Source organism: Cyrtonyx montezumae, unplaced genomic scaffold (assembly GCF_038088225.1).
Source record: "Cyrtonyx montezumae isolate F1298 unplaced genomic scaffold, pur_monq_1.0 scaffold_13, whole genome shotgun sequence".
Classification (NCBI taxonomy): Eukaryota; Metazoa; Chordata; class Aves; order Galliformes; family Odontophoridae; genus Cyrtonyx; species Cyrtonyx montezumae.
The window spans coordinates 28,568,959-28,594,138 of NW_027071859.1; the positions used below are offsets into that span (position 1 = coordinate 28,568,959).

The 25,180-nt window shown below is 41.0% G+C and overlaps 1 protein-coding gene across 1 annotated transcript in view; it reads left to right on the forward strand.

Moving 5' to 3' along the window:
- The window catches only part of CD109 (CD109 molecule), a 74,990-nt gene continuing 49,810 nt past the window's right edge, over positions 1-25,180 (forward strand). The window contains exons 1-5 of the mRNA XM_065730879.1: positions 1-86; positions 215-375; positions 16,325-16,353; positions 20,312-20,542; positions 20,676-20,801. Of these exons, the coding sequence (XP_065586951.1) occupies positions 19-86; positions 215-375; positions 16,325-16,353; positions 20,312-20,542; positions 20,676-20,801 (615 nt within the window). The 5' untranslated portion in view covers positions 1-18. The remainder of the gene's footprint in view (positions 87-214; positions 376-16,324; positions 16,354-20,311; positions 20,543-20,675; positions 20,802-25,180) is intronic.

Consider the following 25,180-nt stretch of genomic DNA (forward strand, 5'->3'; position numbering starts at 1 on the left):
GGTAGAGCGCAGAGAGCCATGGCGCAGAGCCGCGCCGCTGTCCGCCTTCTCCTCCTCTTCCTCACGTGCGGCTCTGCCGCGGCCGGGTACGTGGGGCCGGGGCCGCCTGGAGGGCATCGCCCCCGGCCCGGGGGCTGCGAGAGCTCCGAGCGCGCCCCGCTGGCTGGACGCCTGCCGCTCTCTGGGCTAACGCGTCCCTTCTGATCCCTTGTAGACCTACGTTCCTGGTGGCGGCCCCCTGGAACATCAGGCCCGGAGCCAGCGTCACCGTCGGGGTGGCCCTGCTGCCCGGCAGCCCCGCGCAGGTCGCCGTGCGGGGAGCGCTGCTCAGGGACAACCAGACCGTGCTCAGCAGGGAACTGGTCTTCGAGAGAGGTAGGACACCTCTTACACCTGCCTTCTCCCGCGGCATTGTTTCTCTGAAAGTGCCACGGCTTCTGAAACGCGAGCCCGGTGTTACCAATAGGGGGCTGCTGTGGGATGGTAGTCTTGTGTGGTGGCTGTGTGCAGGTGGGCATCCAGGCTGGGTAATGAGTGATCTGTTTGTGTGGGCTAACTCACCGTAAATTCAGAAAGCAATCAGATGTCTGCGAGGTGTTCTTTGATGTGTCATCTTCAAGATGCCTGGAAATGCTCAGGTCATTGTCATGAGGCCACTGAATAGAAAGATCCTTGTTGGTAGGCTTACTGCAAAAGTGCAGAGTGTGAGGATAGCAAGTGTGGAATAAATGGTTTGATAAAGCATCTGTGCCTGGCAGCTGCACGTACTCTGAAAAAGGGAGAGCTTGACTTCTAAGAAAGTGAAGGTCTTTGTCACAGAATCGCAGAATATCCTGATTTGGAATGGATCCATCCACAGAGATCACTGAGTCCAGCTTCTGGCTTCATACAAGATGACCCAAAATTCAAACCCTATGTCTGAGAATGTTGTCCAAATGCTACTTGAACTCTGGCAGCTCAGGGCTGTGCCTGCTGCCCTGGGGAACCTGTTGCATGCTCACCACCCTCTGGTGAAGAACCTTTTCCTGATCTCCAACCTGGCCCTCCCCAAATGCTGTCTTGTGGAAAGAGAAGTTCTTAAGGGTCAAAAACTGGATGGTACGTCAGCTAGGGATCTGACCCTAAATCAACTCTGAAGCAACCTGGTTTAATTTGTGCCTCTGATGAGTGGTAGGGGACTTTGTGGCATGTGTGAGTAGTTGGAGAATTGAGATATCCTGGTCAGTGCTTCTAAGTGCCAGCTGTGTGCAGGAGCATAGCAATGTGCTCCTTGAGAACTGCCCTCATGGGAAGGAAGATCAGCCAGCTTTCAGAGTTCTCTTAGAGTGTCATTTATTCATACTAACTCTAGCTTTTTGTTTGTCTGAAGTAGACTCACAGGGCACCATGAGGTCCTAGAAACATCCACTGTGCTGTAACAAACTTTCTCATCGTTGCTAACTATAATTAATATGGATGACTTAATTGTAAACATTATACCTTCATTTCAAAGAGAAACTGCTTTTCTTCACAATCTGCGTAGAAAACAGGCTGTGAGTGTGATGGAGTGCATTTGATTAGATCAAAAATATCATACCCACATGATGCAGAAATGTGTATCTTATCAAAACCCTCTTTGCCACTTTAACTTTTCTATGAAAACAAGCATTTCCCAGGATTACACACTCTCAGGTCTTGCTTTGGCTTCAATATTGTTTATCCACTCCAACTTCATGGTTTTGTCAGGTATGTCCTCCAGCATCCCATCCGCTATAAAAGTATGCAACTGAAACAGTGTTCCTGTTGTGCCGGGCCTAATTAAAAAAACTGTTACTTCACGATTCAAATCAAATTTATACAACTAATCTGATAGCCTTAAAATCTAATACTAGTAGCTGTGATGTATGCCTGAGGCTATTACTTTAGGAGGACCAATTTGCTAGCGCCTAAAGTCTGCATGGGAGTAAAACAGGCTGTCAGTCGTGCTTATGGTACTTAAGTCATCATAGTATACTGTATCCTGTACTTAGCTGTTGATTAGTGAAAAGCATAGTCCAAGCCTATTAGGCTTAGCAAAAAGAAGGAGTGAGTAATGAGTAAAGGAACAGTCAGACTGAGGTAAAAGAATGCAGTAGTGCATTACTTGAAGTGCATGTACTGGTTTATTCTTAATGTTGTACTTATTAAAAAAAATAAAATTATATATATACATATTTGAATTTTTTAAACTTCCTGAATGGAATGAAACGGGTGAAAAATTCCTACTAAGCATGATGTATATGTAAAAAAACGAACAACAGTAAAATGCTGTGGCCATCTGTTCTTTAAAGTGAAGTAATATAGTTTGTCAGTAATTTTTTTTCTCTGAACAAATATGTAAGCCAAGAATAAGAAGACAGGACTGCATTATAATAGGAGCTGTGATGTTAGGGCTTCCTCAAATACTGCGGGAATAGAATTACTCAGAGGGAAAGCAGTTTGTCAGATTAAGGCTTTGAAGCTTTACCTTGTTTTCTAGAGAACAAAATGACTTTGAGGTAAAATGTGTAGCAATGGTGCTGTAGCTGTGCTGGTCTGAGAATTCAGCTGAATCAAAGCCTGTGGAGGTTTTATTAGGCCAGCTGCTGCAGCTGAAGAAAAAAATCCAAGCATCTCCAGACACACAAAATCTTCTTTAAATGACATCACCGGTGCATATATTAGTGGCCAGAAAATACTGCTTTATCTGTCATTTGGGCCCATTAGGTTACACAGAGTGGCTGATACAGTGGTGCTACTGTTCCTGCAGTGCACATGAGTTTGGTGTTATTCCCCTGTGTCTGTGCTAAATAAGTATGAAAGGAAGCAGGGTGTACCTGTAGTTGTTGACTGTGCTAGACTCCCAAAAGTTGGGACAGATTCCCTGCCTTGGGCAGGGCACAGCATTCACATTGCCTAAGCTGGCAGCACTGTGCTCTGTATTTTTTCTTGCGTGGTGTTTGCAAAAGTGGGAGAGTTACTGCCTTGAAAAACTGATCTGACAGGATCAATTTTATTTTTTGAATTCAGGCAGACAAGTTCCCTGATTTGGTGTGCAAACACCTGTGTTGGCAGAACTGAGCTGGTGCAGAGCTGCTACTAGAGGCTAAGGCTGGAGTACAGGCTGAGGACACCTTTTTGCTAGTTTAATCTTGCAGACAGAGCTCAGCTGATTATGTAAAGGTGAGAGCTTTCATGTCCCTGTCTGAAAAAATGCATCTGTAGTTGCTTGAAGTTAAGGATGTGCTCTGGTCCTCTAGCAGCATCTCAGCATGGTAATATGTGCTTGTGTTTGAATTTTTGAGTCAGCTCTGTGAAAGGATCTCGTTGAATTTGTGGCACTGCTATTATCTCTTTATATAACTCCTGCTTTATATAAGAAATAGAGTGCTCGCTTTTTGATGGTTGAACAGTCATTCACTGGTTTAACGTTACTGGAAGTGGAGTTTTGATTTCTGAGTGATTTTTGGAAAACAGACCACTAGAGAAAGACTGTAGGAGTGGAACTTGGTTCACATCTCTTGCCTGCTTTTCATGTAACAAAGGGAATGTGAATATATTATAACTGCTAATTTCCAATATTCTACAATCACGAATTATATCCATTAATAAGTGGCAAGTTTATAAACTTTGGAGTGAGAGTGTGTGCATGCATCCATTTAAACAAGTGCTGATGTTTTGAGCTCAGCTCAACGTAGCAGAATCCAGATGCATTGTGGCAAGGGAGATTGTTTGAAGGTCAGTGTTTTGGTACAGAAGCTACTCAGTTTAATTGTAATGAAAACAAACCCACTGAATATCTGCAAGCAGTATATTGCTGCTGCAGATTAACTTTGTATGAGCAAATGCAACAAGGACTGTCAGTGTGTCACTAGGAGAGAATATGCTTCCATCATCTGCAGGGGGCTCAAGGAGAGCACAAAAGCAGTAATTTAAGCTGATTCTGTATACCGTACTGAGCCTTGACACATTTTCTATGGAGTTGCAGTATCAGAGAGATCCTCACTCTGATTGAAAATGACTGCAGAAGAAAACAATGGCTTACATGCAATCTGAGCTGTTGGGTTTTCTGGGTCAACAAATAAAAATGATGAGAATAACAGAAAAGCAAGTTAAATTTTATGCATGAATGGCTTGATTTTCAGTGATTACAGAGAAGGGTGAATCATGTCATGCATATTAATGCTCTGATTGATCAATAAAGATATCGTTTGAATTGGCAAGTATTGTTGTCATGCCAGGTTTGCTACTTAGATGTTGCAGTGTTAGTTACACCGTAATTGAGAGAGCTTCTGAACAGTTTATTTTTTTTTTCATTAGTGCTGGAGTAATTTGGAAAGTATAAGTAACATAGAAGTTGAAAAAACTCATTAAAGAAAGGCTTTCATGTATAATGGAGTATCATTATTTACCTGATTTCGTGAACAATTTTAGGTCTTAAGAGTAAAATTTGGTTAAAGCTGGTAATTAAAGCACAGTGCAATGTATTTAAGGCAAGGTGGGTGAGAAGTACTTTTGAGAACTGAAGAATTTGGTTTAAAATATTTCAGGTTCCTTGTCATTTGCTTGTAGAAGTTAATGAATTCACACTGCTTTTCTGCATTTCTTCTAGTGTGCAGTTAACTTGCTAGCAGAGGGAACTCTGAATGAGAGCGTGGTAAATACTCAGCCAGGATTTACGAAACATTACAGACTGTGAGAATGTCTGTCAAGTATAGACTTGCAGCAGTCATCCATACAGACAATGGAAAATCTGCTTTTACCAGAAGGCACGTTTTGCATACTTAATAATATGGTTCTGACCATGTTAGTATGTGAAACCAAGGAACACTAGGGAGTATAGGTTGTGAAGTAAGAGCTAAAATAGAATGAATGGCCTTGGTCCCTTTTGTTAACCTTGTCTCTGTGCCCTATTTCTGAATATTTATGACTGATTCCGTGGTAACTATGAAATACAACCTGAAATTATAAGATTGGTGTGTACATCATTTTGCTAACAGTTTTCTGGGACAGCTCCTTTCTTCCTAATTATGTGTGAAAGCCTAAAAAGGGAAGCAGCAATAGAGCTTGAGCACCGTGTTTTCATGCGTGTAACCTCCACGTCCAAATGTGTGTGTAATTGATCTTCATGAAAAACAAGTTACCACTATTCAGCACATGCAGATAACTGATGTGAAATAAGAGAAAGGGAAGGCTTGGTGGAAGGTGATGGGGCTGAATCCAGAGGCAAGGAAGCTGACTAGTTGAGAATCGAGCACTCCTTTACAGGCTTTTCTATTACTGGAGTTCATCTAAGAAAAGGGCACAAGTTTCTGTGGCTGCTGTTGAACCCATTCAACGTTTCTTCTCAGAGGGAGTGGTGATGTGGTGGAACAGGCTGCTCAGGGAGGCAGAGTCACTGTCCCTGGAGGTGTTCAAGAAATGTGGAGATGTGACACTAAGGGACATGACTTAGTGGGCATGGTGGTGATGGGTTGTTGGTTGGACTTGATGATCTTAGAATCATAACAGTTGGGAAAAGACCTCTATGATTCATTCTAATTTATTTATAACAGTCCCATCAAGTAAATTGCAGAGAAATCAAAACATCAATCCTGTCCAGTACTTCAGCTATATCTTATTGACTGTATAGTGTGGCAAGGTGAGGCTTGGACTCTTCTCCCACATAACTAGCAGTAAGGGAATGGCATCAAGTTTTCCCAGGGGAGGTTCAAGCTGGATATTAGGAAAAATTTCTTCTCCAGAAGAGTGGTCAGACACTGGAATGGGCTGCCCAAGGAGGTGGTGGAAACACTGTCCCTGGAGGTACTCGTGAAATGTTTAGATGTGGTACTAAAGGACATGATTTAGGGAGGAAGTATTGGTGGTGGGTGGACAGTTGGGCTAGATGATCTTGGAGGTCTTCTCTGACCTTGGCTATTTTTTGGAAAGAAAAAATAAATGCCAGTAAACAGTGGAAACTAGGGAGAAAGGTGTTGTCAGAAATAAGGAGGAAACAATGGGAGAAATCTCTGAAGGGATTAATGTTAAAGCTATAAGTGCACATTAACACAGCAGAAGAGTAAGAAACAGAGTAACTAAACCCAGTCCTACTACTGGTTAAAAAAAATAAAAAATAAGGGTGTGGAAATGGAAAATGAGATCAGATTGCAAAGGGTGAACATAAAAGAGTAGCAGGGGTATGAATGGACAAAATTGGAAAGGCCAAACCGTGAATAGGAAAGAATGTGCAGGGTAGGATTTTAAGTTCTATATTAGAAGCAGGAAGACTACCAAAGGGTGTGGCTTGCTAGAAGGGCCTTTTTCAGTGATGTTGAGAGGCAGATGAGTGCTTAGTCTTCACTAAGAGGATCAGTTATACACAACTAGCTGCAGTGCGAAGGAAGAGGGGAACAGGCTGAAGAGCACTTGGTAAAGTAGGGATTTAGGGACCATGGGCTAAATAGATGTTTGGAGTTTCTTTCACGTTCTGGTAAGTGTGAGGAGACATTGGAGGAAGTGGTGTGACTTGTCAGGACAAGTGTTCTATAGACCTCGTTACTGATCCTCAGGAGGAAAGAGAAAGGGGTGGGAGCTGAGGGTGGGTCTTGAAATGGTGCTGGAATGATGTCCTAATTAGAGATAAATCCACGATGAAGTGCTGAGCAGTAGAGAAGTACCTGCAGAGGTAGGAAAGAGCTGGGAAATTCATGACTCTCCTGTCATACACAGGTGGCATCTCTTTTCACTCTTTATCTGTGCTGGCACCATGCCCTGCTGTCCTTGGGTACTTGTTTGTTGAGGCAGAGATGAGAACCTGTCTGCAGAGGTTAAAGCACACGGCAAGAGATACTGCCAGTCCATCTAGATCCATTGCAGTCCTAATAAGCATCTGCACAGAAAACATTGTCAGAGTGACTGATTCCTTATCCCTCACTTCTCCAGTTCTGGGGAGTTGCATCTGGGAGGCCCAGGAGTTTATTTTGAGTGGTTAGGGAGTTGTATGGCCTTTCCTTACTGACAAGGGAAGGCTCCGGTATTATTTTTATATACCTAGCAGTCTTGTGGTCTCAGAAAAATTATGTGGATTTGTCATCGCAGATTCTGAGTGCCTTCCAGAAAATGGAAGAAAACCATTGTAAAAACAAACCTTCTTCGTTCACTGCCTCTTGGAGGAAACTTAAATAGTACTTGAGTTTTTTATTTTCAGCAAATGAGTGACTTGACTTTGAAATTTTGCTCCAGCTGTAGCAATTAATGGCATGAGGGTGGTAGTAATACCACCAAGTCTCTAGTGTGGACAGGCTTAGCCGCATTTTGCCTTTTGTTTTAAATCAGAATAAAAACTGCAGCTGCTCTGACTTGCAGCAATAGCGGCTTTGTATTTATGATTCTTCGCAATTTCCGTGAAGTAAAGATGGCCAGCAGTGGCCTAGAAAACAGGGCATGCCCATGAGTTTCCATGTGTTGCAGTCACCAAGGGAAATGTCAGTTAATTAAATTAATTTCCCATTTTGTTGTGAAAAGGCTTAAGTCTGAGATTCTTCTGAATTGTCTGCATGGTTTGGAAGACTGGATCTGACATCAAGCAAGACTGACATCAAGAAATATTCTGGACTCAAAGCTGTAAATTTATAATTGCTGAGAATAATGTTGTTTGGCTGTAGTGGGCAGCGATAAGCTCAGATGTGGAGCGTGCGTGACAAAAAACCTATGGGTAGTCTTAAGAAAAAGTTGGAAAGAGCCTGTGTTTATGTCACTGGGCTGGTAGCTGCTGGGTGGCTGTAAGAAGTTATTTGACTAAGGGCATGATTTAGCTTTAAAATATGAAGCTGTTCCCTTTTCTTACCCAGCATGCACTGTTTCAGATAAACCACAGTGTGTTTTGTGTACTGTGTTCTTGGTACTGGCCACTCTCTGACCGCTTGTCTGAAAGTGGCAATAATGTCATCCACAAAATTGGTTGTTGTACTTTAGACTGAGCAGAGAATTAAATATCTGAACCATGCTGCAGGTCTAAAATGAAATGAGAAGGGCCCATGTGTCTTCTGCTGACAAGTCAGTGAATTAAGCTTTGGGGAGAGCAGAAAACACAATGCTGACTTATGAAAGGGGCTGGTGGCTACTGTAGCACAAGGGCAGAGGTGCCCAAAACCAGCAGTAGTCCATCTGTCTGTGAGTTGGGGACATGCTAGTGTCCTCAGGAGTGGGTGCAAGGCTGAACTGTTAAGTGGGGAAGCAGGGAGGTGATAGACTTTAATCACAGACACATCTGTACATGTTGCTTTCTTCTGTCCTCCAGAGCTGCAGTGTTCCATCTCAGCATGATAAATCTTGGTCTGGTTCGCGCTGTTCCTTCTGTCCTTTTCTTCTTTTATCTGTAGGCAGAATTGCTGTCCTGCCTCATTCCATTTATAATTTCTTAGTGCTTTCAGCCTCCAGAGTTGGAAAAAAGACTGAAAAGGAGCAGTGGAAATGGGCAGTGGGGAGTATTGAGTGGCTGTGAAGGGAAGGGCTCATGGTGCTGGCAAGCAGGATGCTTTCTGGAGCAAGTACATATTCCTTTACTGCAAGTTTCTTGTTTTCATTGGGCTTCAGATGGCAGCCTGAGTCCTGATGTCTACTAGCAATCTACTGTGTGCATTTGGGTGCTGTACTGCACCTCCAGCTAACACCTGGCCCAAATTTAGCTATAATTAAACAGCAGTGGCTCATAGGGTGTATTTCAGGCTGCTAGCATAACTAGGCAGCGTTAATTCTGGTGCTCATTTAGGACAATGGGTGAGAAGTATATCACATTTAAAGAACATAAGCTTCGTAGATTTGTAGGCCTTCTTTTATGAGAAAAAATATTTTTTGCTCTTTGTCCAGTTTAGCACTTGGAATTCATACTTTCTTTTTATTTTTTATTTTTTTTTGGAAATCACAAAAATAGTGTATATTTTGGATAGGAAAGAAAAACTAGAAGGACATTGAAGAGCAGTGCCTTTTATTTATCTGACATTAAAATTGTTTTTTTGAAATAGACCAATCAGGTGGAAAAATTCCATTTGCTGCTGTAAAGAAAATACTTTTTTGTAAACATTTCCTAAATGTAGATATGTGAACACTGCTGCCAGAGGAAAGTTATGACATCACTTCAGTGTGGAGTCATTCCAGTTATATTCTCACATTCTCTGGTGGAATTGAGAAGAAATGAGGCCAGAGATAGGAAAGGTTAAGTGAGAAAGTCTGTTTGCAGAAGTGCCTACTAAATAGGCTAAAACTTAGCGTTAGGACCTGAAGTTGAGTTAGCTGCTAACTGCTGTTGTGCTGATTTATGTTGGCATGAGTGCTGGTTGATTATGCCAAGTCATAAAGTCATTTTTCTGGAACCTCAGCCCTTTTATGGGAGTGGAAGCTGAAACGAGTATTTATGTCTGTATAGATGTAAATGGGGCCTGGCTGTTTGGCAGGGAGAAGATGAGGAAGTCTGTGGGTGTTCCCTGAAGGGCATGTAGGCTTGGTCCACAGGCTTTGTGATACCAAGGGAAAAGCCATGTAATACTGAAATTATTTGAGACGAACCACTGGAAACATAAAAATATCTTTTCATTTTGAAAAATCACTTTGAAGTAACGTTTGCTTCTGGGCCTAGTGTTGTTGTTGTTGTCAGCTTAATAACAGGTAACATAACTTTTAGATCAGTTGGAATGGACCTTAAGAAACCATTGAGCTCATCTGTCTGACCACTTCAGGGCTAACCAAAAATTACAGCACATTGCTGAGGGTACTGTCCGAATTCCTCTTGAACATTGACAGGCATGGAGCAGCAGCCATCTCAACAGGAAGACCGTTTCAGTGTTTCACTCCACTCATGGTGAAGAAATCTCTCCTAAAGCCCAGTCTGAACCTCTGGTGCAGCTTTGTGCTTTTTAACTATTTGCTTTGCATTTGTTTGCTAAAAGTGGTACAGTAGCAATGTCCATTTAAAAAGATGATTTTATTTCCCACTGCCCTCTGTGCTGGTGACACTGCACTTCCATACTGGTGACATTGCACTTCCTTACTGCCTTTTCTTCCTCTTTTTCTGGATGGTCCTAAATGCCAAGGAGTCTGTGAGAAATGAGGTTGGAGAGTGTGAGTTTGTTTCCACGCTGCTTCCATGTATTTCTTCAGTGCATTGTTGCAGGGGCATTCTGAAGGAGGGAAACAACTTCCCCTATTTAGAGGACTCAGCCGATGTCATGTGAAAGCGTTAACAATGGTTTACATTTTGCATGTAGAGGTGTCCAGCTCCATAGTGCCAGAGTATCCAGCAGGGCCATGCTGTGTGCTAGCTGCTGAACTGTGACTAGCTACTTAAAAGCATGAGATTGCTGCACCATTAATTCATCAAGTGGACAGAAAAATATGGTGAACTTCAGCAATTCAGCAGTGACATAAAGGGAGTATTTGGCCTGCTGCTCCTGCTGGAGAGTGGCTGTAGCCATCTTTGGGTGCAGTTAAGTGGAGCTGCCAGGGAGCAGATCAGAAGCTCTGAGAACGTGGGAAAAACATGCACGACAGTGAGACAGACTCACTGCAGCACCGGAGTTTTTCAGATCTGCCCAGGCTGCTCAGTTCCTAACAAAATAATTACATAAACCAGGGGATTACCTAATGCCTCAGTGCCTCTTCTATAAATTTTCACTGTCTGAGAGCAAGACAACACTCTGGACTTAATCAAGGAAGCCAGGCAGCTCCCTAACACTGCTTCGGGAGGGAGCTGCTTGTTGAGTCACACAATGGAGAAATGGCTGTGGTTTAAATCTCCCTCCACCCCAGCTGCTTCCCATCTGCAGCACAGCTGAACCTGGCTCAGACCTGCTGTTAGGTCTTGGGAATGTGTGAAACCCAGTATTTCTAGCACCATCCTGTCTGCCCTGCTGCTAGTAGTGCCTATGACTGATACGGAAGCAGTTGCCAGAGCCCCATTTGCTCAGGGAACATAGTATGAACTGATCTGCAGGAAATACCTTGTAGAAACCACCAATCTTTAGCTGGGCTTTTACTCTGGTTATCATAATTGTGTCTGCAACAGCATTTTCTATAGCTTAACATGCTTTAATTTTACTTCCTAGATGTGAGAAAAGCTGTTGTGAACTTTCTGCTTCTGACTATGACGTCGTGGTTCCTCACTTTGTTTGGGCTACAGCATGTGGAAAACAGGTTTAATAATAAGGCCTAGTTGAAGTATGGGAAGTACCTTGATATATTTGTGGCCTGCATGATACTTGTTACCAAGTGATGGTGCAAGCAGGCACTGTTCTGACTAGAGAGCTACAGAGTGCCTGCAGTGCCTTTGTGCTAGTGTGTGTGCATTGTTGTATGTAAAGATATGAGTAGAAAACCATGAGAATGGACTATGGTATGATTATCTTCGAATATTACTGCTGTTCTTGGTGCTTCACAGCTTACTGAAGCCACTGCTATAGCCAGTGCTGTATTTAGCAATGTTGGATAGATTAAAGCTAGTCTAGCAATGCTTAACTGTGTGCACATCTGCTCGCGTAGATGTAAATAAAGCTGTTCCTCTTCCGTTAATAACTGATTTTCAGTAGCGAAAAAGGTGTTTTTTTTCTGATGTCATAAGTTGTGATTGTACAAAACTAAGGTTTAGCACAGCTTTATTCACACATTACCATGCAGAGGGATGGTAATTAGAGAAGTGTTACTTCTCTAATCTTACTTTCAGTATACAACTGAGAAAAATTTCAGAGGCTTTATATCATCTCTGTTGTTTCCAGTTTATTCTGCATCCAGCTTCCTTTACCAGTGAAATATAGTCCCTTAAAATTTTTTCCAATTAACAGTAACTGTCTTTAATGAGTTAGAAAGACACAGGTTTCCTCTATCTGAAATGATGTCTCTTCTTAATAGGATTATTTGGACGTGGAGTTCTTTGGGTAGATGTTGGAAATAAACACATCAGTAAGTCAAGCAGAATACCTCTGCACCAGGTACTTGGCAGCACTGTGGAATTCCTCTCCAGGGGCATGTGCCAGGCAAGCTTAGCTGTTCCTTGGTCTCTATGACACTGTGCAGCGGGAGTGCCCACTTTGCTTTTGTCTTGTGCCTGGGTCTCCTGGCTGTAAAATATGTGGAAAGTCAGTGGCATTGCTGGGAGTCAAGGACTGCCTGGGCTGCTTCTCAAGGGAAAGGATAGAGGGATGGCAGGAAAAACTGTGGCTTCCACAGTAGCATAAACATGTGGAAAGAACTGTGCTGTTTGGGGCCAGATGCTACGCATCCTTGTTAAACCATTGAATACCAGAATGAAGTAATTAAGCGTGCTGCCCACAAGCATCATTAGCAGGATGTGAGTCACTTGATTTAACCCAGGTTAGATGGTACATGCTGAATGAGAGGTTTCCTTTAGCACACTGACAGCTTCAGGGACATACTGCTTCCATCTAGACTGCCTTCTATTACTGCTGTCACAGAACGATTTGTTTTAAATTGGTATTCACTGGAGTTCAGATGTCAAATAAATGTTTTGTCTTTGAATACAACAAAGTTCAGGATCCAGGGGGTCATTAAATTTTCCCAAGTAGGAAAGCTAGTCTTGATGTTCTTCTGGGCAGGAAAAAGCCCCTAGAAGTCAGTAGCACATTTGCCATAGTGACTTTTCAGAATCACAGCATGTATTTTATGAGGCAGATAAGTGCAAAGTCTTACATCTGGGTCAAGGCATTTTCAAGCACAGGTAAAAAGTGGGTGGAGAATGGCTTTAGAGCAGCCTTGAGGAGAGAAGGATTTGGGAGCGTCAGTTGATAAGATATTCAGCATGAACTGGCAATGTGCCCTTGCAGCCCAGAAGGCCAACTGGATTCTGGGTTGCATCAAGAGAAGCACGAGCAACAGGTTGAGGGAGGTGATTCTCCTTCTCTTTTCTGACCTTGTGAGACCTGGGGTACTGCATCCAGTTCTGTAGTCCCCAGCATGAGAAGGATGAGGAGTTGTTGGAGCAGGATCAGAGGAGGGCTATGAAGATGTTGAATTGGCTGGAGCAACTCCCCTCTGAGGAAAGGCTGAGAGGGCTGGGGCTGTTCAGCCTGGAGGGGAGAAGGCTCCATGGAGACCTCATAGCAGCATTCTAGTTCTTGAAGGGAGCGTACATGAAAGCTGGGGAGGGACTTTTTAGAAAGGTGTGTAGTGACATGACAAGGGGAAATGGTGTTAAACTGGGAGAGGATAGATTTAGACTAGATATTAGGAAGAAATTCTTCAGTGTGAGGACGATGAGACACTGGAACGGCTTGCCCTGTGAGGTTGTGAATGCTTCCTTCCTGGAAGCATTCAAGGCCAGGCTGGATGGAGCTTTGAGCAACCTGGTCTAGAGAGAGGTGTCCCTACATATAGCAGGGAGTTGGAACTAGATGATCTTAAAGGCCCCAAACCATTCTGTGATTCTATGATAGTGCAATACTCACACTGAATTTTTCTTCTCTAATTATCTCAGAGGTATCTTCATCTGCCTGTGGAAGACAATTCTTCCAGGGCAGCAGTTCTGTGTAGAATGTATGTAACCCATATGTGGGGTGAACAGTTGAGTGAAAAATGTATCTTCTTAGGAATTATAAAAAGGTGCAACTGAGTGGAAGTTAAAAAATTATTTTCCTGATATGCAGGAAAAGTGAACCCTGAAGTAGTTGTACTACTCATTTAAATTATATGGTACTAATAGGAAAGTTATTAAAATACATTTTTTTGCTATTAAAACTGTCAAGCATGTCTGAATGGTAATAGTTATAGGTATTACTAGCCACAAGGTGGCAACTCCTTTCCAACCTCTGTCAAAAAAATCTGTAAAACCAAGAAAATATTGGCTAGAAATGCTGAGATAAGAGAGGTGATGGCAGTGAGAGGCAACACTGCAGAAGGCAGCAAAAAAACCCCATGTTAAATAATTAAAATAAAAGCCATAGCAATTATGGCACTTTTATTTGGATTGTGAGAAAATTTGAGGTTATGTTATCTGAAATAGTTAAAATATATTAAGCCCTGCACAAGAATGTGATAGTTAAGCTTTCCCAGGGTGATGTAATACAGTGAGAATGGTTAATTCTATGTGCTCTGTTGCTTGAGGATGGTAAATGCTGTGCATGGCATGCAGAACTAATAGAAAATAGTAACTCAGGTGGAATAGAAGACTGAGTAGATAGTAAAGATGTTTCAGATGTGAATGTAAAGGAAAAAGTTCAAGTGGAGAACGCGGGGGTCTGCTCCCACCAAATGGAGAAATAGTATTTCTGCAATACTGCTCTGGGTGCATACTTTTGCAACTCTGCAGAAGGTATCACATCTTCCATCAGCCACGTAAATAAATAAGGGGTGGGGTGAATGTGTGTGGATGAGAGCCAGCGCTCAGTGAAGAAGCTGCTTTAGCTTGTCATAGAGGCACAGCGTAGATGATCATGCTGCTTTGTTTTTGTCCCTGTAGCAGTAGAAGCACCAAGCAGGAGGGAAGGACTAGGATTCAGGATTTTTTTTCCAGTTTCCTTTCTTTTCTTCAATGGAAAGCAGTCTTCTCCCTTTTTCATTCCTATCAAGACAACTCTTCTGAAAAAAATGACTACAAAAAGTAGTCACCTACTTAGCTGTAGAAGAAGTTAATGCAAAATATCCTGGCTTTCTCTTAAATGTGACGGAGGTGCAGAATCGGCTTCTTTTCAGTAACAGAGGAATGCTTTGGTCTAGGAACAGATGTAACCAGGAGGGGATTTGTTTTCAAGGGAACAATGCCAAACCATATCCTCCTTGTTCAGGTAGGTCCCAGCTGGGAGTCTGTTTGCACCTTGGAGACCATTATTTGAGTGGAGCATTGCATTTCAATTTTTTGGGGCTGTTCTTTTGTCTAGTTCTTCTAGCAGATTTGAGACTACTGTGACTGTTAGGGAGTTGCTAAATCTAGCAGCCTGGCAAACCTGAGACTGATGTGGCTCCACACCCCAGGCCCAACCAGTAGTGAGGCCAGATACGTTTTCCTAGTAGGAACACACACAGGTGCAGGTATCTACAACATACATCCACGTGGCTGGTTATGCAGATTAACACCTTCATCTCACATCCAGCTGATCAGGATGAAGGTCTGGTTGATGGGAATATATGTACTTTATATACCTTCCCACAGTTTGGGTCCTTAGACAATCTGTGCAGTAGTTGGCACTGAATATATATAGTATCTGGGCATGCAAGCCTTTCTTCAGTTGCTGGTACACAGACCTCTTTGCACATATAAGCATGCATAATCCAGCTCCTATTACTAGTGGTTAGGTCTTCAGACACGCATGTGCATACAGATTAGATTCCCTCGCATAAAATAACAATTAAAATTAAGTTTAATAAGAGGACAGGACAGAAAATGATCAGGCATGAGGCGTGACCAGACAAATGTTTTGACTAACCTCTTTTTTTGCTTGATGAGATGTTTTGTCCCATTAGTCCTCTTGTATTCCTACAGTTGTTCCTCCTTAATCACGTACATTCATCCCTTTTCCAATCTTTGGTTCCTCCCCTATGTGTCCTGTTATAAGCCTTGCATAATGGTGAAGGATCTAGGGGGCAGGATGTGTGAGGAGTTGCGGAGGTCCTTGGATTTGCTCAGCCCGGAGCAGAGGAGCTGAGCAGAGGCCTGGTGGTGTCTGCAGCTTCTCACAGGGAGCAGAAGTGCTGAGCTCTGCTCTCTGTGACAGTGACAGGGCCTGAGGGAACAGCATGGAGCTGTGTCAGGGGAGGAGCAGCTTGGGGTTAGGGACAGGGGCTGCACCAGAGGGCGGTGGGCATGACACCAAGCTGTTGGCATCCAGTCAGTCTTTGGACAGCGTTCTCAGACACAGGGTTTGAATGTTGGATGTGGAGCCGGAAGTTGGATGTGGTGATTCTTGCGGGTCCCCTCCAACGTGGGATATTCTGTGATTCTCTCATATCCCCAGGATACTCTTCCCCTTGTGGATTCCTTATGGAGCCGAACAAAATACAAGTATGGCATATCAATATTGGCCAGAGCAGCAGTCACATCAGGCCATTTCTCAGTCTCATTCCCAGGCAGTGTTTGGCAGCAGCCAGCTGGCTGAGCAGCATGTGTGTGTGGGCCAGCTGTTTGCACCCTGTGCATGAGGGCTGAATGGGCTGTCCATGTACACCGAGTGCAGGAGGAGCCACAGCAAGGGGTTCAAGTGTCCAGTGGGTATTTCAGGCAGCGTGGGAATGGGGAGGAGAGCTGATCTGCAAATCAACCTGGTTATGTTGCTGTTCAAATTTTATAAAGTTTGTTTGTGATGCTGTTTTCTTTCCTTCTTTTCTTTCTTTGTTTTTTATCATTCAGATTCCTTTGGGACTCTTGTTCTTCCAGCAGTAAGTATTTATTTCCTTTTCTTCAGAGAAAATATTGACTGCCTGAGATTTTTCAGCAGTTAGCACTGATGAGATGTATAGATGTATTTGCTGACCATTAAGCTAAGAATTTTCACATCAAGTGCTCCACAGCTTTTTGCAAGTAATTACAGAATTTTTGAGCTCCACAGACTCTCTGGGCAACTTGTTCCAGTGCTCTGTCACTCTCACTGTAAAGAAGTTCTGCATGTTCTTGTGGAACTTCTATGTTCCAGTTTTTGGCCATTGTTCCTTGTCCTATTACTGTGCACCAATGAAAGGAGGCTGGGCTCATCCAGTTGCCTTGTGCATTTTAGATATTTATAAGCCTTGATCAGATCCTCTCTCAGTCTTCTCCAGGCTGAACAAGCCCAGGTTTCCTAGCCTTTCATTGTACAGGAGATAATCCAGATTCTTTATAATCTTTTCCATTCTAACAAAAAAACGTTGCTCTTATTTAGACATAGTCTTCTTGATGATTTGTAAATGTACATTCAGTGAGAGTACATAGTAAACTAACTAGTCAACAAAAATGCATGATACATGATGCAGAAATGTATAATTGTTTACTGAGTTAGCATCCTGATTTTATAGTCCTGCATGCTTGTCTTGAAATTTTGAGCTAAAGTATTTGCGTCAGGAAAAAAAGGTTTTACCAAATTCTTAAAAAAAAAAAAAAAATCTGTAAGCCTGAATATCCCTAAATGCAGTAGGTTTAGGTTTTAATCTCAAGTTAAATGTATATCTTATGAAATAATTTGGAAATATTTGATAAATAGATAATCAGTAATGATGAGCAGTTCAACGCTGCAAAGACTTCTAGGTTAAAATGTTTCTATACAAATCATGAATTAGAAAACGTTAACAATTCAATTAAAAAACATACAAACAAACATAAAAACCAAAACAAGTTAGATTAGCAAGTTCTTTAATATAATTTGGCCAGTCTAAGAACATCCTTAGGTCTTATTGTCTTCTACAAAATTGAATTCCATAATCACTTTAGTAGTATTAAGAGTCTAATTGTTCTAGAACATTACAAGCATGCAATAAACAGGGAACTCTATATCCAGCTCAGTCTAAATTTGCCAGCCTGCCTTACCACAGCTCGAATCAAACAATGCCTTCCTTGAGAGCCCTTTACGCATTTCTTGAACACTCAGGGTGTGTTGTAGGGATGGCAGAGCAGTGGTTGGGCACTGTTTGAATGTAACCTGTCAGGTTAGAAGTACTGACTCATTTATTTAATGGTGATTTTTTTGTTGTTGTTGTTGATGTAGCTATGGTAGACTTCTGTATTGCCCAGAGTATACTTGGCTGGTAGCGCAAGGTGCGTAATAGTTTCAGCTGTCATGTTTTCCAGAGGAGACAAGAGCTTCCTTGTCTGAGGTGCTTGTGAGGTTGGCTGATGCGATCAGGAAAAGGGCTTGAAATGCCCATTTTCTCTTTATGTTAGAGGTGCCAAAACAAAGGATAATAATACCATGTAGTTGGGTAGCATATCAACTGAGACAAAGATGTCTTTTTCTCAGTAAATTTCTGCTAGGCATAGTTTAAAAAATGGGTAGATCATGCATAGGTTGAGAAATACCCTTTGGAGATAGAATTGATGGGACTGATGCAAATAGTTACCATTATTTTAGCAGTGAACTTCCAGAAACATTGTGTTAATTTATTTTCCATTAACATGGCTACATGCAACAAAATTTGGGTTACTTTACACCTCAGATGTCCTAATACACTTCAGTACAATGCAGACTTTTATTGCCTTTGGATTTTTACGTCCACAAAGGTACAACAGGCAGCTTTGTCACCATGTTATGATATAAAAAGTATCAAGACATCAAAATGCAGAGGGAAAACCTATGTAGCTTTATTCATGATAGGAAGAGGCTACAGAAAAAGACAGGTCTTTAAGTGATGATTGCAGACTTTTAAAGAAGAAATTAAAGACAGTCCTTGTAAGTGTTTTTAAATAACACTGTAAGAGCAGTATTTGTAGCTACAATGAGGAAAAAAAAAGCTTATTTTACCCCTAATTTGACTTTGAAGGTTTGTAATGTTTTTTGTGAGTTCTTGGAGAAGCTCCTTTCTGCCTCTTAGGGACTAAAACATGTCAAATAAATGATAGTATTCTTAAAAGAATTAATTTTGAGGTTATATTTGACAGATGTAGTAACTAAGGCTGTTCCTCCTGTCTTAATATATTCCAGAATACTTGGCGAGAAAGTTTTGAGTGTTGAAATATGTGAATCATATGTTCTTGGCAATGTGTATACAATGACCTGCAGTTGAAGGAAATGCAGAGTCAATTTCAGTCTAGTGTTTTGCACCTAGAATTTGGTTATATAAGTCCAGATTTTAAAGGGTACCTTTTCTCGTGTGTCATCATATGCCTGTTTGTGGGTGGAAAAAGAGATCCTATTTATTTTTCCTCTCAATGATTTTTTCCTTCTAACTTGTTTTTCAAAACAGAAACTCAACAGAAGGATGAAATTGTAGTTAATTCCTGTTTATAGGTAAACACATGGAGAAAGAAATGTCTTTGGTAGAGGCATTTGCATTTGTGGTGTTTGACATTGTGTCATATTCTTCCACTTTTGGGAAAAATACTTCACTGTATGTTCTTAAAATGAGTTTTGACAGCATGGCAGCATTTCATTATAAAGTTTGGTAGGATACTTTTGAAGTGTTGCCCCTGGTGGGTTAACATATGTAATTTTCATTACGAGTGTGAGAGGAAAGCTTAATTTCCATATGTTATGCTGAAAAATGTAAGCCTGTCTGTTTTAGTTGTCTTGACTTCAGAGGCTTTACTCCAGATTTACTGTTCTAACTACAAACAGAAGCATGTGACTCCTAAGCTTTTTAGCAGCACTACTTGCTGGAACCAGCTGCATGCTTTGTTAAACCCTTTCTGTCTTCAAAGAGAGAGTTTCTAGCAGATGGTAGGACAGAAGTTTGCATCTGGGCTGGAATGCACCTAGAGTCATTCCTTGTCTGTGCAGGCTCTGCTCAAGGTGGAATCTCTGTGTTCTGTGGCAGTTCTGCTTAGAACCCTTAGTCTTCCTGTAGCTGAGGTTCTTCCAAGTGCAGGAAATGAACTGGTGCATCTAAATTCTGAGCTTCAGATTTCCTCTATACGTTGGAGGGAGACACCTTTGCATCATTACTCTTCTTATGTGGTCCAACTTTCTTTGCTAGCTGTGTCTGCTCATGTCATCTGCCAGTACCAAAGGAGCTTTCAGTGTCTGTCCTTAATAAGGCATCTCAGCTAACTGTATAAAATCTCTCTACATTTGTTGTTTTTACTCTGGGAAGAATACTTGCCTTAGTGGTTGAGCTGCAGTACTTACTGTAATTATGAATCATTAAAAGCATTGAGATGAGAAAAAATTAGTCAGTTTCCATTGAAAAACAATTCCCAGCTTCTCAGGAGACTTCCATTCTGAATTTAATTATTCTACGGTCTTAAGTTGTGGAGGTGAAGCTTATAAAGAGATGCACAAAGTTTTTTTCTGTCCTGCTCATCTTGCCCAAATGTAGCTTCTTCAGCTCTTATATTTCTGGAAAATAAATTGCTATAAATTGACAAAGTCTGAAAAAAATAGCCACCAAGATAAAATGCAAGACATTTTTCAGTAACTGTAAAAAGAAAAGAGTAGAATGTGATTGTCTGTTAATGGTGTATGAATGCATACCTACTTCCATTACTGAAAATCTGATTACTAGCAAAAATCACATACAAATATTTTGGAAAGTTGCCTCTGAGAATACATTTCTGTGTATTTGTTGAATGACAGAGTCCTGAAGTCCGGTTCTTCTTTTTGAACGTTTACATAAGGGCAAATGAGACCTTAAGGGCAAATGTTTTGTGATAAAATAATATATTCAATTATATCTTGGATAATTAACAGTGACTTACTGTTCTCTATTTTAGTTACCATTGGAAAGTGCTTCTGGGATTTACGAATTGCTGGTGGAAGGCCATGCTGATGGCCAGCGTGTCTTCTCTAATCGTACTAGGTTGATATATGTGGCAAAGAGTATTTCTGTATTCATTCAGACTGATAAATCTACATACAAACCAGGACAGGATGTCATGTTTCGGATTGTCACAGTCTATCCTGATCTCAGACCTTACAAAGCTTCTCTAAATATATATATCCGAGTAAGTATCCTTGGGAACCTCGTTATACATTGGAATTTTCCATATATTCCAACTTTACACACCAAACGCAGATTATATATATTGATGCTGGCGAAACCACTTGCATTTAACATGGAATCTGACTTTTTTCTAGGACCCTCGGAAGAAGTTGATTCAGCAGTGGTTGCTGGAGGAAGGTGACTTGGGTGTAGTTTCTAAAAAATTTCAGTTATCTAAGAACCCTCCACTAGGGGACTGGTCCATAGATGTGGAAGTGAATGTGAGTATTAACTCTGTCAGCTTACAGTGAAATTTCATTTCTCCTGATAGATGTTCTGATAGCTGTGAATAAAATAGTGTTTGCTTTGCTGAAGTACGTAAGAAATAAGTATAGTCCATGAGGGGAAGTCTTTCTTTCATGCCAGACCCCTCAAACCTATGCAGACCTCACAAGTTTTTCAGTAGTGGATGGTTTCATTAGTAAATACATTAAGAAGACATATTTTAAAAAATATAGAAGGAAGTGTGCTTATTTTATCCTAAGGACTTGATTTTGATTCTAAAATGTGTACTTGAAATTATATAGAAGATCATATGGAATACTATTTTTTAAGTGAAACAACCTTACCTTTGTATTGAAAGCTAATACACAGAAGTTCACTGTTCTCTGGTGTGCAGCCAGTTGCTATCTCAAGGGTTGTGGCATCCAAGACTGTCATTTACAAATGTCTGTTTAGTCTTGATGGTGTTTCAGCAATTCACAGTGACCCAGGTGTTACTGAGGAAAAAATAACTATGCAAAATAGAAAAGATGAATACTAAAGCAGAACTATTTTATAACAAAGCTGGTATAATTTATGTTCCATGTTGCTTTGGTAACAGTCCTATCAGTCCAAATCCTTTAAGATTCTAATAGACTGGTAAATGCATTGTCAAAATAGCTGGAGGTTTAGTTGTTCAAGACTACATGTCAAGTTTATTCAGACTGTTCTACAGCCCTGTAGTATGGGAACTGAATTTCTGACTTGCAACAACTGTTCAGTGACATTTAGCAAGTTCAAACAGAACTGCATAATGTTTCCTAATAATGTGAGGCAGAAGTAGTAAAGATTTGATTATGTGTAACTTCAGAATGATATTTACAGTTATGTGCTTCATAGACTTCTATAGACTGAGGTAGATGAGGTGTTATGTTGGTGATCAAGAATGGATTCTTCCAACACATTTTCATGTGGGTATGGATTCATTACTATTGTTCTTGTTGGGAAAAATGCTTTAAGTTGTTCTTAGGCTCAGCTGCTCCTTCCCATTCCTATGCTGCTGCTCAGCATCTTCTCAGTTGTGCTGAGATCTAAAGTGCATCAGGGAAATGGAAAAGTTTGAAGATTAAAGCACTTTTTTATTTTGTTCAGCCTAGTATCGTTCCCTGATCTGGTTCTCAGCACAGCCCCTCTCATAAAGGTACAGGCACTTCTCAGGAGGTGGGGAAGCATGGCTCAGACAAAGGAACAAAATCTTGTAGTGGTGGTGGGCTTTTCCAACAGCTCTCCTGCTAGAGGCAAAAAAAATAGTGTGAAGTAGTCATAGGACTTTCTGCTAAGTCATGAATAATCCTGAAGTCAGGAAAAGACTGCTGAAGGACTGGCAGTGGCTGTTCTCAGGATCCGAATCTGAATGTCATTCCCTCTTGAAATAAATAAATAAGGAGAAAAAAAAAGTGAAATTGAAAGAAAAATGCCACAGATTTATTTAGGATAGTGAAGTGGCTGAGAAAACATTCAACAGTCAAGTAGAATCTCGGTAGATGACAGGAAACGATACCCCAAATTATAGCTGTGCAATATGTACTGCATGCATGTCAGTAAGCCAGGAAAACAAGTCTCTCAAGTCATGAGTAGTAAGGAGGAGAAGATAAATAGGGAACATATTGTTCACTGTCTCTTGTGAAACTTAGCTAGAGGGCAATTCCAAACCAATTAAAATGGCAGAAGTAAACCGTAGAGCTCACCATGAGCTTTTCTTGTGAAATTCCCGATAGATCAAAGTCAGTGGCTGGGCAAATTCACAGAGGTAAAGCCTGTTAAGAAATGTGAACTGAAGAACTCTGACCCCAGCTTCAGGAGGTCCCCCAGTGTCAAGCTTGCAGAATACTGACTACTGCCAAAGGTTGTACATTGGCCAGGATTCATGTTAGATCTGCAAGGATGTAGCCGTTCCTGGATTGTCTTTGTTCTATTTCACTAAAAACATCAATGTTTCCTGATTTAAATCTTAGTGTTCTAGCATTGACTGCAGCATTGAGTGTAGCCTTGAATGTCAGGTTTGGGATCCTTTAAATGGAGTTCCAGATGCTTCAGTGACATGAAGGATATCCAAAGGCAGAGATAATGCCCATCTAACTGGAGTATCTTCATTTATCATTGTTTCAGGAGACAATTCAAGGTGAAAAGCACTACAGAATGCTTTTCCTACATTTAACAAGATACTTTCTTAGGAAAAGATAAACTTGGTCAGAACAGATACTGGATTCTTTGGTTTTCATTGATGAAGGAAACAGTTCATATTTAAAAAGGTAACATTTAATTAGTGGAGAAAAAAGGAGGGGGAAATAGATATCATTCTAATGAAAAATCTGAACTTTTGCAAATTTGTAGGAAATGTAAAGATCCTGAAGAGAACTTGATAGTTAATAGAAGTGTGAAAGAGTTCTTAAAAAAAATTCCAGAGGTGGGAAGAGCCCAGTAGCGTGAGGAAACAGTGAATATGTGACAGATATGGGAATATTTAGTATGTATTATGATAGCTGTATGTGGTGTATTGAATTTCACCGTGAGAAGATTTAAGAAGACAAGCAGAAGATGTCCTTGACAGGAAAGAGTAAGTGAGGTAAGAAAGGAAACCTGTAACATGGCATGAATTCTGAGAAGAACATCAATAATCACAGAATCGTAGAATTGTAGGGCTTGGAAAGGGACCTCTAGAGATAATCGAGTCCAACCCCCTGCCAAAGCAGCTCCTTAGCCCAGGTTGCACAGGTAGGCGTCCAGGCAGGTCTTGAATGTCTCCAGAGAAGGAGACTCCACCACCTCTCTTTGCAGCTGTGCCAGGGCTCCTTCATCCTCGCTGTGAAGAGGTGTGAAACTTCCTATGCTTCTGTTTGTGGCCATTTCTCCCTCGTCCTATCACTACACACTGCTGAAAATAAAGGTGATTTAGGAATTCACTGTCAAAGAATTGAATTATTTTAGGCTCTTATGGATTTAACAGGTAGCTTTATTCATGTAGCAGGTTTTTGTAAAGGTTATTTTATTTTATAAAATTCTAATGAAAATATGTCAATGCAATATACATAAAGTCTATCAAAGGAGGGTGGCTTGAGTATTGGGCAAATGTCAGTCACCCAGGGTGATTCTAATACAAACTAATGATAGAATTTGCAGTTGGGTAAGAAAGCTTTTTCTGGGGGCCTGCAGACATTCGGAATCAAATGAATCAGTGAATTTATTGATTACAATCTCTGGGTGCCATTACAGGTTTTTAAAAAGCTTTTTAATGTATTATAGGAAGGCATTGTATGAGCCAGATACTAGAAATTGAAACCAGACAATTCTTCTCTTGCACAGACATCTGTTTCATCAGAGAGTCTCTTAATCACCGGAACAAACAAACAAAAAAAGGAGATTGACGGTTTCTCTTTTGCCTGATGCTTTAGCATCAAGAATGATTGCCTCTTTGGTAGATGCATTGAAATCAAGCAGACTGCTGGTGTAACTAAATTCTAGAGTAACTAAATCTGATAAAAGGAGGTCAGGTTAAATGGTTCCTTCTGCCATTAAAATATTTGAAATGAAAATAAAAATAGAGCAGAAAAGGAACAGTGTATCTTTAAATAAAAATGGCTCAGACTTTGGGGTCTAGAGGAACCTGGGTATTCTTTTGATGCTTAAACTGTGGGCAGAAAAACACCACATGTAGAAGTTTGTTTTCCTTTCAGGCACCCTTTTCCTTCAGAGTTCACAGTTCACGCTTGTTCTGCTTTAATCTTCAGATTTGGTGTTAAAAGAACATAATGACAAAGCAGTATGCGTTATTTCCATATGACATACTGTGCAGATGGTGTCTTACATTGGATGATCCTATCATGCACAAACATACATTAAGTATCCATGCACTATTATGCTAAGTTTGTCTATTGAGTTGTTTCATACTTATTTTTCTGATAGCATATCATGCTGTTGGATTAATGAAAGATGCAAGAAACCTTGCAGAATAAAGGAAAAGATCTTAACTGATGGGAAATTCCTTTTGGTTCTTAGTCCAAAATTAGCTTATGCTTTGAATGTCAAGATCAAATGGGAGGAGGGGATTCATTTTAAGTTTTATAGCATGTCTATACAGAAGTTATGATGGGTATTGAAGTTCCTGTTTTAGGCAGTGAAGATTGAGTCAGTGTTCAGTGAAAGTGAGTGAATGGCTCAGATCACTCTGAGTAGATACTCCTGTCATCAAGGGAGGTACAGGTCTTTATGACTCATATATGAAGTTGCAGATCCACCAATCCTGTCCTGATAGCAAAGATCAATATAAACTTGGATTTAGTGCTAAGAAGTGCTTAGCATATGCCCATCCTGCATTTTGGTGGGTTTAGCATTTTTGTAG